The sequence below is a fragment of the Mustela erminea genome, chromosome 3, assembly GCF_009829155.1.
Source record: "Mustela erminea isolate mMusErm1 chromosome 3, mMusErm1.Pri, whole genome shotgun sequence".
Lineage (NCBI taxonomy): Eukaryota > Metazoa > Chordata > Mammalia > Carnivora > Mustelidae > Mustela > Mustela erminea.
The window spans coordinates 163,784,742-163,798,080 of record NC_045616.1 but is presented as its reverse complement, the minus strand read 5'-3'; the positions used below and the strand labels follow the sequence as shown (position 1 = coordinate 163,798,080).

The following is a 13,339-nucleotide window of genomic DNA, read 5'->3' as shown; positions in this document are numbered from 1 at the left end:
TGTGTGGGGGTCCTGGCCCCCGGGTGTCTGTGCCGGCTTCTCACCAGCGGCTGCTGAGGACATCGTCCCTGATGTCTCGGGGAGCGCACGCACTAACTCCGTACGGCGCTCGTGGGAGGGCCGCCGGGCTGTCTCCCACAGGTGTCCCGGGTGGGCGCTCCCGACCCCCGTGTTGCAGGTTTTTGGCCATTCCCGGCGCACGCTGGGCAGCCACCCCCAGCAAGGTCCACGTGTGGGGTCCTTGGGGACTCTCTCGGGGGTCAGGGTGTTCTGGGGGTGGAGCGGGGGCTGCTAACCTCCGTGGACCAGGGTAAGTGGGGTTTGTAACACGCCCGTATCTTTCCTTAATAAAACAAGCCGAAGCATGGAGAATCCCACCGAGGGTGAGGCGGTGGGGCGGGGCAGGGTCCTTTCTGTCGCCCGGCCTCATTCGGGAAGTAAGTTCTAGCAGAGCTCTGGTGTGTGGACAGACGGACATGTTTATTTCAAGAGACCCTTTGATCCCCAAATTACTGCGTTTCTAGACATAAATTCCAAACTGGGTGATTACACAGTCTGATGAAACAGCCCTAACGGAGAAGTACTGATGGACGGAACCCGGAAAGGCCCCTCTAGGAGCCTGCAGCCTGGTAATTCTGCAAGAAAGAGCCGGAAGGCATCTGCACCCGCCGGGCAAGCCTGCCGCCCGCCTCCACGGTCTCGGGGTCTCGGGGCCGGATGGCCGCTTGCGGAGCCCGGGGGTCCTCGGGGCCGAGCGCACGGGTGTCGGGACCTTGAGCGGCTGCCGCTTCAGCACGTCTGAAACTGTCCAGCCGCGAAAACAGAGCCACAGGCTTCCCGGCAGCCCTGGCGGTTCCTTCGAGCCAGACTCCATCCCATAGCGGCAGCCCCCCACCCCCGCCCGCCCGCCTCCGTCTCCCGGGTTCCTTGTCCAAACAGACCTCGCAAGGAGCCGGCCCCGTGTCCTTTGTCCTTCCTCCGTCCACACATGCGGCAGAGGCACCCTAGCCTCCCATCCGATGGCTTTGGAAACGGCCTTGGGTGCCTGGCTGGTGGGGGCTGGGCTTCTTCTCACTGGAAGCGCCTTGGAAGCAGGGGCCCCTGTCCGTCCTGTGGGTGGGGCTCCCGTCTCTTTCCTGCAGTCCACCTCCTGCCCAGCCCCTGCCCTGCGCTCTTGACCTTGACCCTGCTGGCCCCTGGCGCTTGTGCTCACTCCTCTGGGGGACCCCGGCCTTGCTCTTTGCCCTTCCCCATGAGGTCGAGTTCTGCCTGCTGACCCCAAATCCCCACCTGTCACCCCACATCAACCCCACCCCATGTCCTGCACCCTGACAACCCAAGCAGGAGCCCAGGCACTCCCCAAACTGCCCCAAAGCGGCCTTGGCCACCTGCAGGACAAGCCTGCTTGGTGGCCGCCTGGGGGCCCCCCACTCTGGGCCTCTCCTCTGCAGCCTCGGCCTCCTCTCTAAGACCCACAGGCCCTCACTTGCCCTGTTACTCCACCATCTCCTACAGGCGGCTCCCTGCCGTGGCTTCCACCCGGCTCCCGGCCCCCAGCTACCTCCACCCAGCTCCCAGCTCCCAGCTCCCAGCACCCTGCACCTGGCTCCCAGGGCTGCCGCTGCCGGCAAGACGAGCCCCAGCAGAGCTTGTCCTCTGCTCCCCACACAGCAGCCCTTTGCTTCTGGGAGCTCCGAGGCTGGTCAGGCCGTTGTCGTGGCTCCTTGCCGCCCAGCCACGCCAGGCAGCCACACAGCCACCAGCTGTACCTCTTATGTCAGGGCAGCAAGGTTCGGCTACATGCCTGGAGGTCAGAAAGCCTGCCGGGCTGTGGGAAGCCCCGACAGGGAGGGCTGACCTGACGGAGTGCCGGGCAGCAGCGGCACAGCCGTGGCTAGGCGCTCCTCCGACTTCCCGGGGACACTGGCCAAGGGCAGCTTCTAGGCAGCATCTGTGCTACAGGGCCACCCGCCCTGAGGTTCCCGGAGGCCCCAGTGGCTGTTAAGTCAAGAGCACTTGGCTCCGGAAAATGGCCAGCAACCATGTGCCCGGGGTTGCTCCCCGGCTCCCCACCTGAGCCCCCTGCCCCCCCAGGAGGGTCCCTCCCTCCTCCCCTCCCCTCCCCCACCCGGGTCTTCCCCTCCCTGCCCTGCCCCCACCTTCTCCTCCCCTCCCCCATCTCTCCCTCCCTCCACCCCTGCCTGGACTCTCTGCCCCACCCCCAGCCCACCTCCTGTCCCAGGCCTGCCCCTTACATTCTAGTTCCTAGGGGTCCCAGGAGCTCTAGGTCGTGAGGGAGCCGCGGACCCCCCTGAGTGGGCCACTCGGCAATTTTTAATGCAAAAGGAGGGGCAGCTCCCAGAGCAGCAGTGGGCAAGAGCGGCTCCCCAGGGATGGCAGGGGCTCCCCCCACGCCTGCAGCCCAGCTCTCCGTGGGGACAGGACGGAATGTCCTTGGGTCCCACAGAGCAGGTTTTCGGGGCAGGAGTAAACATTTGCCCCAGGGAAAGCCGACTGACTCTCCGGGGAGTCCCTTAGAGTCTCTGGGAACCATCTCGCGCTCAGGACACTCTCACCATGGGGCCTTGCGTTACAACAGACCGGTCCAGTGTTGGTCTGCGGAGAGCGGGCTTCGATCCAGATGCTTTCACGGGCTGAGAAGGAAGGGGTCTTGGCCCGTGCCACTTGGCTGTGCCCTCGGGGCTTCCCAGGAGTCCAGGAAATGGGTTTCCAAGGAAAACAGACCGCTCTCAGAACCCAGGAGTTTGTTTCCTAAAACCACAGGTGCAGGACGCACAAGTTTGAAAGGCTCACTCTCTCCGGGTGGGGGGCGGCTGGTGTCACAGATTGCGCTCCTTTCAGTGACCCCATCACCCCCACGCCCACGTGGCCTTAAATAGGGCTGGTCCCCTGGATGGCCAGCATTGCCACAGTTCTGGGGGTGTGGGGGTTCTCCAAGGGGCAGGGGGTGTGGCGTGGGGTCCACAGGAACGTGCAGCTGGACCTTCCGGCTTCTCAGGGCAGACCCAGAGCTGAGCGTTCCCTCCCAAACTCCCAGCACCTGTGCACCCACGGGCGGCTGTGAGAGCATCTGGCAGGGTCGCCGGGGCAATCCGGGCCCCTCCAGGCCGGGTGCCGCTTGTAGGGAAGACGAGGACCTCAGGTTTGTACCGAGCTCAGTGCGGAGTCTCAGCCGATGTGGACGGCGGCCTCTGGGGCCTCCTCTGAGAGGCTCTGCGGGGTGAGAGGGACTGGGATGGCACCAGGGGGGATGCGTGGCCGAGGCCACAGCACCCACCTGTGACTTGTAAGGGACGAGCCGGGCAAGTGACACGTCAGGGTAGGCACTGATCCTGTCCCCGGTGGCCAGCGGTGCTGGACGATGCATGGTTGGCAGCGAGAGGCAGGAGCGGAGTCTGGGAGAGAGCTTTCCTGGGCGTCAGCAGGAGATCAGCCGAGGGTCTGTGCTCCGGCCTCTGGATCCCATGACCCTCACCCACTGTGGGCTCCGGTGCAGCCGTGGAGGCAGCCTCGGGGCTCTGGCGGCCTCATGGGGGACGTTAGTGCCTTCTGCAGAGTCGCTGTGCGCCCTGGGTCCGTCCTGTCCACGGGGCACAGGTCCTGCTGTCCTCTTGACTTCCGGGATTGTAGCAGGATGAGCGGAGGCCTGGGTCGTGGCAGAAGCCTCTAGAATCCTGCCAGCTCTGAGCACGCAGACTCTTAGCCTGGCAGGGGCCCTGGGGGATGCGTGCAGCAGGGTGGTCGGAGCCCCGGGGACCTTCCAGCTCAGGGTGGTCGGAGCCCCGGGGACCTTCCAGCGGGCAGGTTCCTGTCCACCCAGCTGGGTCCCGAGGGGAAGTCTGGTGGGGCCTCAGCCAACCACCCTTTGTGACATGATTTCTGTTGTCCTCACGCTCTGTGGACATAACCGTCCGGTGCCCAATCCTTCCCCGGGGGAGGCCAGCGTCCTGGGAAGCCCCACGCCCCTCGCTCGTCACAGAGGCGGGGCCTCGGCCTCATGGCTTGCTCTGTCCTACAGAAAAAGGTTAACCCCAAACCAGGTTTGGGGAAGCGGCAGCATCTGTCCTCACGTCCACTGGGGCGGGAGCTCAGCCCCCTGCCGCAGGTGAGGCCAGGCTGGGCTTCTCGGACCCCGGGACACCCTGGAGTGGCACAAGGGCCCCACACGCTCCTGGACTCCTCAGCAATGCAGCCAGAGCTCATCCTGCGGGATTGGCGGTCCTGCCGAGACCCTACACTTCAGGCACACGGATGCTGCCCGCGGCCTGTCAGCCCTGGGCAGGCTCCTCCCTGGCGGCCAGACGCGCCTGCTGTACACTTGCCCCTCAGCCTGCGGATGTCCCTCTGGGCTGCCCTCCCCGGAGACCCCTTTCTGCATGTGGAGGGGGCCGTCTGGGCTGGTCCTCCCCAAACCAGGGCCAGTGGGGACCCAGGGTGAAGGGGGTCTCTGTTTCCCTGGGCCCAAGTATTTTCGGTGCATTTCAAGTCTCTCTTCAGCACCTCCCGCTGAAGCCTGTACATGTGGGTGAACGTTCCAAGTTTTTTCATGATTTTTGCTTTGTTCTTTGTTGGGCCTCGAGCGCAGAACGCAGACACTGCAGAAGCGTGACACCTGACGTATTCCAGCTTCGAAGACGGCCTGTGTCCCTTCTCCTGCTGGTAGACACAGGCCACCCACGACGGTGCGGGCGGGAGGGTGCTGGAAGGGCCTGGCTGGCGGCATCGGACCTCTTACCGGGTGACCGGGGAGTGCGGCAGGGGCTGGGGACCCAGAACCCACACAGAACTTGCGGAGCCTGGCACCTCAGGCTGGCGCTTGTGGTTCCCCACGGGCCTGGACCAGTGTGAGGAAGCTGCCAGGCCACCCCTGGGGGCTCCAGATGCTTTGGCCACACTGTGAGGGACCAGGGACGAGGCTGCTCGGTGGCGGACAGCGGCCCCCAAGCTGCCCACACCCGATGTGCCCTGGCCAGCGGGTTGTCACCCGGAGTGCCCCGTGGGAAGGCTTCTCACCCTCGTCTGCCTGGGCACCAGGAGGAGAGCTGGAGTGGGGTCCCTCCCCCACCGCTGAGGCGCTGACCTCAGGCCCATTTGCGGATGGGAGCAGGGTCCCGTCCCGTCCCCGCCCATGGCCTGGGGGTGGCAATGGGTCCGTCGGGGACCTTCCACCACCCCTTGCTAGGACCCTAACCAAGCTGTGGTAGACGGAGGCCCACTCCACCCCTGTTACTGCCGGGGCAGCCCGCACATCCAGGGGGGTCGGGTGCCCTTCTTGGGGGGTGTCCCTGGGTTCCTCGCCAACTTGGACCCCAGGCCGGAGTCTGCGGCCCCGGAGACATGGGGGCCCAGTGGCCCATCAGCAGAAATGGTACAGCCGTAGGTTCCCGAGGACTCCCGCCGCGAGGCCAAGGGGCCCGTGTCCGCATGCAGACGTGGCTTCCCCTTCCTCCCTCTGCCGGCTCAGAGCCAGAGACATCTGGGCAGCCCTGGGCACCCAGCCACCCGACAGCCACCCTGGGAAGGGCTCTGCTTCCTGGGGTGGCCAGCGTCCATGCCACGGGGGACCCTTTGATCCAAGGGGGCCTCCCTGATCACACGGTTGCCACTTCCTTCTCCACGTCGTCCGCGTCTGTGCGGTCCGGGGACTGAACCTTCACTGTGAACCTTCACTCTGCAGCCGCCCTCCCTAAACTGCCCTCCGCGTGGGCAGGGAGCCCATCTTTCTGGAGCTGGTCTTGAGATGGGCTGAGGAGACCAAGGGGCTTCTGCCTGGCAGGCGCCCCCCAGCCCCTGCCCCTGTTGTCGTAGGAGGTGCCATAAGCGGCTGGAGGGGGGGGTGGTGGTGAGCCCTCGTCAGCACCTGCTGAGCTGGGACAGGCCTGGGCTCCTGTCCCAGAGAATAAAAGGGCACTGGCCATCCACCCATCCCCAGAGCTTGGGCATGCGGTGCTACCCAGTGGACATGCACCACACGGACATGCCCCTGGGTCCTGGCGTCCAGGGGAAACTGGACCGTGTGGGTGGGGAGGGCGAGCCAGAAGAGGCAGTCGCCCTCGCAGGGGCCCCTCAGCCTGGGACTGGCCTGCTGGGGACCTTCTCACTCTGTGTGCCCGCGCGGGGATGGCACACCTGGCCCCCACGCCTGCTCCTGGCTAGCCCGGCGGAGACTGCCATGCCCATGGCTCTGAAAGGTGGGCTCTCGGGTCAGGCCTCGGTGGAGGGGGTCAGAGGCTGGCGAGGCCTCTGTGGCTTTCCGGCCCCACCTACTGCACCTGCTGCCCGCGTCCCCATCTGGGCCCGGGAGGGATCCTTCCCAACCCTCCCCCCTCCCGCGGCACTCCCCGCTGGGAAGGCTGAGACCCGCGGAGGTGCAGGGCAGATCTTCGGCTCGATGGAGAGAGAGCAAGCCGGGAGGGCCCACGAGAGGTGGACGAAAAGCACCTCAGCATCAACGTAGGCTTCGCTCCATCCGGCCCTGGGGAGGCCGCGGGCGGCGGGGGCGGGTGTGTCACTGTGGATTCAGTCAAAACTGGGCACCATGACACCAGAGAAGGTGAGGTGCTTCCCAAGCATAATAAGGATACAGAAACCCGCCTGGAGCTGGGGGAGGGACTGGTCTTCCGGGGTGGGGGGCAGAAAGGCCCTGGACCCCAGGGTGACCCCGCCCACCTCCGTGTCCCCATAGGCGCTGCAGTGTGACATCCCTGTGGTGGAGGACAGCCAGCAGGAGTGGACATTCATGCTCTACAGCTTCAATCACAGTGGCCAGGCCACCAGGGAGTGACGTGCCCACCACCTATGGGCGGCCCCTACTGCCCCGTCTCTGGAGGGAAGGACAGGCCGGGGCCTCTCCCGGGAGGCAGGCGGTTCCAGGAGCTACTGTCCATGCTTCTGACAGACCCCTCCAGGCCTCTGGCTTAGGATGGATTCCCCGGGGTGGGCGGGGAGGCCGTAGGGCACCAGCACACTGTCCCCTGCCGGCCTGTGCAGCACATGACCACTGACAGCTGAGGGCTCTGAACACAGATTTAGTGTCCAATTTAAGCGTCCCGAGACGGGATCCCAGTAACAGCCCGGCTGTGCCCGGGAGGCCTGCGGCACGCACACAGCTGGGCTCAGGGGGAGGAAAGGTCGCGGAGACGGGTGTGTGTGGGGGCAGTCGGCCGGAGGCCGCGGAGGGCCGCCTGCCAGTGACGTCATGGCCGTCCTCAGGACCTGTCCAGCCTGCTGGACGCCATGCACCAGGCCGTCGGTGCCCCTGTGAACCGCTCCTGTGGCAGCACCGAGACCCTCCGTGTGAAGCTGACCGTCAGCCCTGAGTCTTCCTGTAGGAGGAAGGAGTCGCCGCAGGCCAGGGTGAGGGGCTCCCCTGCTCAGACACCCTGGCAGCCCCACCCGCACACCCTGTGCCCACCACCTATGGGCGACCCTGAGCCCATAGGGTGGTGGGCACTCCCCGAGCCTCTGGTTACCGGTCCGCGCCCCATCTCCCAAGGGCGGGATGTCCGTGTGGTCAGGGGTGGGTGAGTGGCGGAAACGCCTGGTCCCTCTTTCAGACCGGGAGCCCCTTGCTGCAGGCTGGAAGCGGAGCTCCCAGAGGAGCCCGGGGGCCCGACAGGAGGCCGTGCGCACACGTCATGCGAGGGGCTGGGGTCCGGCTCCGTCCTCAGGCTTGTCCTCGGTGGGAGCAGCCCCGCCCACCACTTGCTGCCTGCAAGGCCTCAGGGCTGTGCCCTCACGACAGAGCCCCAAGCTGGGCACCTGGGCACAGAGATCGGGCTGCTGGCCGAGGGGTCGGGCACGGCCGGCCACCGGGGTGAGGGCACCACCTCGGGACCTCTCTGGCTGGAGCTGCGTGTCTTCGGTGTCTGAGAGGCGGGCAAGGTTCGAAGGGCAGTGGCGGACTGGCCCCGAGACCCTCCATCGCCACGCTCTGGTACCCTGGGCGTGTCACGGTGACTGGGCAGCCCCACTCGCGCTGGCCCTCTCCCTGCCGCAGGCAGTAACGCTGCAGCTCTCCTGACCCTGGCAGGGCACCCCTGATGGCGGTGCTGGGTTTTGCCCGGGGCCGGCTGGAGGCTGTGCCATCCTGTGCCTTCCTCCTGTTCCCTCTGGGGCAGTGGGTGCTGGCTAAGGTCCCCGCCCAGGACCCTGAGACCGCCCACTGCAGGTGTCCCTTCCGCTCCGAGTGCCCGCTCTGGCCTCAGGCGGCAGCGAGAACTCATGCCCCCATCCCCGTGCGACACACAGGAGGCCGGGCGCCGACCCCAGCCCTGCTGCGAGCAGGGCCCTGCTGCGCAGACGAGAACGCGGAGGGGAGAAATCACTACCCGACCTGGCCGGAGTCGAGAACTGCACGTCTAAGTTCGGCCTGGTAGGTGCTGGAGACCGGCCCCGGGTCTGAGGCCGTCGGGAGCTGGAGCCCTGTCTGTGGGTCCTCGGGTCCAGCAATGAACCCTGTCCAGGTGTGGGGGTCGTACCTGCCTTGAGGTGACATGTCGGGAGCTGCGCAGGTCTTGCGGCACCTCATCTCTGCAGGGACCCGCACCCCATCTCTGCAGGGACCCGCACCCCAACTCTGCAGGGACCCGCACCCCATCTCTGCAGGGACCCGCACCCCAACTCTGCAGAGAAACGCCTGGTCCTCATCTCTGCAGGTCTCGCGGCACCTCGTCTCTGCAGGGACCCGTACCCCATCTCTGCAGGGACCCGCACCCCAACTCTGCAGGGACCCGCACCCCATCTCTGCAGGGACCCGCACCCCAACTCTGCAGGGACCCGCACCCATCTCTGCAGGGACCCGCACCCCAACTCTGCAGGGACCCGCACCCCATCTCTGCAGGTCTCGCGGCACCCCATCTCTGCAGGGACCCGCACCCCATCTCTGCAGGTCTCGCGGCACCCCATCTCTGCAGGGACCCGTACCCCATCTCTGCAGGGACCCGCACCCCAACTCTGCAGGGACCCGCACCCCATCTCTACAGGGACCCGCACCCCATCTCTGCAGGGACCCGCACCCCATCTCTGCAGGTCTCGCAGCACCCCATCTCTGCAGGGACCCGCACCCCATCTCTGCAGGTCTCGCGGCACCCCAACTCTGCAGGTCTCGCGGCACCCCATCTCTGCAGGGACCCGCACCCCATCTCTGCAGGGACCCGCACCCCAGCTCTGCAGGGACCCGCACCCCAGCTCTGCAGGTCTCATGGCACCCCATCTCTGCAGGGACCCGCACCCCATCTCTGCAGGGACCCGCACCCCATCTCTGCAGGTCTCATGGCACCCCATCTCTGCAGGGACCCGCACCCCATCTCTGCAGGGACCCGCACCCCATCTCTGCAGGTCTCATGGCACCCCGTCTCTGCAGGGACCCGCACCCCATCTCTGCAGGGACCCGCACCCCAACTCTGCAGGGACCCGCACCCCATCTCTGCAGGGACCCGCACCCCATCTCTGCCGGTCTCGCGGCACCCCATCTCTGCAGGGACCCGCACCCCATCTCTGCAGGTCTCGCGGCACCCCATCTCTGCAGGGACCCGCACCCCATCTCTGCAGGGACCCGCACCCCAGCTCTGCAGGGACCCGCACCCCATCTCTGCAGGGACCTGCACCCCATCTCTGCAGGTCTCATGGCACCCCATCTCTGCAGGGACCCGCACCCCATCTCTGCAGGGACCCGCCAGCAGGGCAAGCAGGAGCACCTGGTCAAGGCTGCACGCCCCGAGGGGAGATCCTGCTGGTAGGAGTCTGACACACACCCTGCTCGGCAGCGCAGGTCGCAGGTGTTGGCCAACCACCCGCCGGCCACACCGCGCACTGCCGGGGCCCTGGACGTTCAGCCCTGGCTGAAGGGGCAGGAGAAGCCGCTCCTCAGGGCCCCCAGAAGCTCAGCATGGCTGCCGGGGGTACCCAGCAGAGAAGCTCCGGCTACTTCCCGCCAGCTGCCCCACTCCGGGCCCCCTGGGACGGCCGCCCCCCCACCCCAGCCTCCGCCACAGCCCCAGGGCCACAAGCAGTCCTGGCAGAAGAGCAGGGAAGGCCACTGGCCACTCAAGGCGCTGCCCCGCCGGCCCATGGGGCTGGAGCACGAGGCAGTGCGGGACCTGCGGGCAGCGCTGGTCGGGGAGGACGAGCGGGCCCATGGTCCACCACCACCCACCCCGCGCGGCCGCAGCTGCCAGGGGAAGGGCCACCTCCACCCCGTTCCCTTCTGTGCTCCACACAGACGTGGGTCCAGAGGGACACGAGGACATATGTGTTCTGGAAAACACCCAGTGTCCGCGTTTGTCGGATTCAGACGAGGCTGCGGCAGCGTGGAGGGGCCCTGCTCAGACGCGCCGCGTGCTGGGGTGCTCAGGGTGGCAAGGGCTCCCTGTGATTTATTCATTATGAGGTCAGAGGAGCTGGGCCCCGGTGAGTTCAGAGGCCACGCGGCCCCCACACCCTGATGGACGGAAGGAGGGTGGCCCCGTGGGGCAGGGAGCTGTCAGGAAACCTGGTGGGAGGCAGCAGAGCGGGGCTGAGGGCCCGTGGGATGCCCCTGGCATCTTCAGGGACACAGATGTGACAGCATGCAGTCTTCTCATCTTGAGGGACACAGACATGGACGTGGAGAAGCTTGGGCACAGCCTCGGTAAAGCTCCCCTTTGGGAGACCGGGATTTGCTCTGGGGCGGAGGAGAGGGGCAGCAGACCGGCGGGGACCCGCAGGGAGCCCCGGGGCACGGGCAGTGGCTGCTTCCCTGTTCCAGGGGTCACATCTACGGCCGGCAATGGGCGGGTCTGTGTGGACACTTCTGGAGCCCTTGTGAGGAAGAGCTGACGCACGAGCCCCCTGCCCCAGGCTTATGCAAATGCGTTCTGTGCTGTGTCGTGCCTGTGCCCCGACAGGCTGTCCGAGGTGTCCGGTCCCCTGTGCCGCCGCGGGTGGCCCAGCTGTGCAGAGGAGGCCGCCCCACGGGTGTCGACCCTCCGCACTCACACAGGCACTTGCACACTCCCTACTGAGGGGTGAGCGTTCCCCCCGCTGTGCTGCAGAAGCAGACAAGAAGCCCCAACACCCAACACCCACGCCCCAAACTGGGCTCATGGCAATGGGACACTGGGCGGCACATCTGGGGCCGCGCACACCGAGGCCGACAGGTAGACGGCGCTTCACATCACGAGACCCCGGCTGCGAGGCTGGGGTGGCACCTGCCGCGGGCCCCTCCTCCTGACATCCTGCGCCGGGCTCTTCCAGAAGTCCCCGGGATTTCTGAGTATCTGCTGTCTTCCCCAGGGCCTCCACACCCCTCACCCCACGCTGCCCCCCCGAGACACCCCCACACCGTCCCCCGCCCCTGGGGCCCATCCTGTTTCCTCCTTCCTGTCCCGCACCCACACGTCTCCTCACTTGCGGAGATGCATGCCCGCGGCAGCAGCCAGCCTCACCCCTGCTGCCGGAACCTCGTTCCGTCTGCCCCCGGGCCCGGCCTGTGAGCTTCGAGGCCACACGTCTTGTCCTCGGTCCCAGACACAGGGGGAGCCCAGAGGGCCCCAGAGCGCGTGCCTGCAAGAAGCCGCGCTCCGAGCCGAGCCCCCTCTGGCACCTGCGTGGGCTGCCGTGGGAAGGGTCCCCAGATTAGGGCCCCGAGGTTAGGACGGGGAGGATGGGCCCAGGGATCCAGGGGAGGTGGGAGGTGCAGGCGCTGCTCAAGCGTGCGGGCGGGGCGTCAGGGTGTCTCGCCTGCCCCGTCCCAGGGGGTTCGGGAACATGGGTGCCCCCGTCCCGCAGTGCTGGGCACAGGCTGAGGGTCCCAAGGGGGCTGTGGGCAGGGGGCGGGTGGACGCGGGCCTGGAGTGTCAGGAAGGGGTGTGGGGCGCTGGGTGGGGGTTTCAGCCAGAGGTTCTGGGAAGAGCCGTGGTTTTAGGAAGAAGGGGTCTCAGAGCACAAGAGGAGGGTAGGGGCGGGCACCTGGGGAAGGCAGAGGGACCGCCCGGGGTGACCCTAGATGCAGGACGGTGTCCAGGTCAGCCTGGCGGGGGGGCGGCGCTGCCCCAGTGGGGCAGCTGGGAAGGAAGCCTCTTGCTTCCTGTGGCTTCCTCAGATGTTGGCAGTGCCCGCGCTGGGGCAGGAGGACAGGACCTGGAGGGGCGGGCCGCTGCCCAGGGAGGAGCACCGTGGACAGGCCAGTCCCCGCAGCACACCTCATCCCCAAGACCTGGGGTCATGGCCAGACTGTGACCGGCGTCCCTAACTCCCAGGAACCTCAGTGCCATTGGTCCAGAACCACGACTCGGGACCACCGGAGACACTCAACACATGGCGAGTGACAGTCCCCACTGGACACCAAGACCCTCCCCACACCTTCTGCCTGGGAGCACCAGAGTTTGGGCTGGCGTCTGGGCGGGTATTTCTGACCCGGCAGCCTTCCCAGCGCACAGGCTCCACCTGACCGCCCCAACCCCCAACCCGGCCCAAAAGGAACAAAAAGGCCGAGGAGGGACCGACTGTCTCAGCTTGAGCTGCGGCGTCCCGGCTGCTCCCACGCACCCCAGAGCTCCCGGATCTCAGGACTCAGGCCTCGGAGGTCACAGGACCCAGCTCCCGTGGGCCACAGCGTGTTTCTCCGTGGAACCAACACAAGAACCGCGAACACCTACCCCCAAATGCCAAAGGAACGGAGATCCACAAGGCCACCACACTGGCTGGGGCCCTCCCTTGGGACAGACGCCCTGCGGCAGGCGGGGCCGCTGGAGACCACCCACCAAGTGCCCCGGAGCAGGCACGTCTCCCAGCCACGGGACCCCACCCACCCATCAGCGGCCACGGCGTTTTGAGGGGGGGGCAGACTAGGACCTCTTGGCTTCTGTTCCTGATCTCACCTTCACCCCTGCCCCTCCCTCGGGGTAGGGGAGGTCCCTGTAGGGGGGAAAAAAAAAAAACTGCAAGGAAAAAAAAAAAACTGCAAAGAAAAGCCAGAGGAGCCGTCTCCTGCCCTGAGGAGCCGTCTCCTGCCCTGAACGTCTGTCAAGGTCCTGGTAAAGGCGTGGGACTGCCCTGCCCTCAGCCGCCCCGGGAGAGGCAGCGGCAGGGCCGGACCCTGGCGCCTGGGTGCAGCAGCTGAGGCACGGGGCCAGCAAGGACCACATGCAGGGTCTGGCCCGGGAAGGAAGGGGCCCCAGAAGAGCCGGGCATGGGTGATGCCCCCAGGCAGGCAGTGCCACCCAGCCCAGTCCTGCCAGGAGGGGACGCCTGTCCGCCTGGGGTCCCTGCAGCAGACGAGCGTGCATCCTGAGTTCATGTGGCCCGGGACTTCATGGTCTCCACTGAGGACACACGC

General features: G+C 66.8%; 2 protein-coding genes and 1 pseudogene across 4 annotated transcripts; 1 reads left to right on the top strand and 2 right to left on the bottom strand.

Moving 5' to 3' along the window:
- Window positions 1-235: 235 nt before the first annotated feature.
- On the bottom strand, window positions 236-3,388 carry LOC116587280. Its single transcript, XM_032337952.1, is given in 6 exon segments — window positions 236-712; window positions 714-965; window positions 968-1,114; window positions 1,116-1,699; window positions 1,859-1,940; window positions 3,299-3,388. Coding segments are annotated over 6 exon segments (1,347 nt in total). The 3' UTR covers window positions 236-520.
- Window positions 3,389-3,839: 451 nt separating this feature from the next.
- On the bottom strand, window positions 3,840-12,483 carry LOC116587128. 3 transcript variants are annotated; one of them, XM_032337847.1, is made up of 3 exons: window positions 9,678-12,483; window positions 8,502-8,546; window positions 3,840-7,346 (listed from the first exon to the last, which is right to left on the bottom strand). In XM_032337847.1, the coding sequence occupies exon 1, from the start codon at window positions 11,365-11,367 to the stop codon at window positions 10,438-10,440; it is 930 nt and encodes a 309-aa protein (XP_032193738.1). In that variant the 5' UTR covers window positions 11,368-12,483; the 3' UTR covers window positions 3,840-7,346; window positions 8,502-8,546; window positions 9,678-10,437. The 3 variants fall into 3 exon arrangements, with proteins under 3 accessions (XP_032193738.1, XP_032193736.1, XP_032193735.1); XM_032337845.1 differs by having other exon boundaries at window positions 3,840-8,546; window positions 9,678-9,780; window positions 10,290-12,483; XM_032337844.1 differs by having other exon boundaries at window positions 3,840-8,546.
- LOC116587127 lies at window positions 12,008-12,999 on the top strand (annotated as a pseudogene).
- The last annotated feature ends 340 nt before the right edge of the window (window positions 13,000-13,339 follow it).

Excerpts from the sequence above, each read along its gene's own strand:
- LOC116587128 (XM_032337844.1), bottom strand. The coding sequence starts at position 11,367 with ATGGGCCCCAGGGGCGGGGGACGGTGTGGGGGTGTCTCGGGGGGGCAG.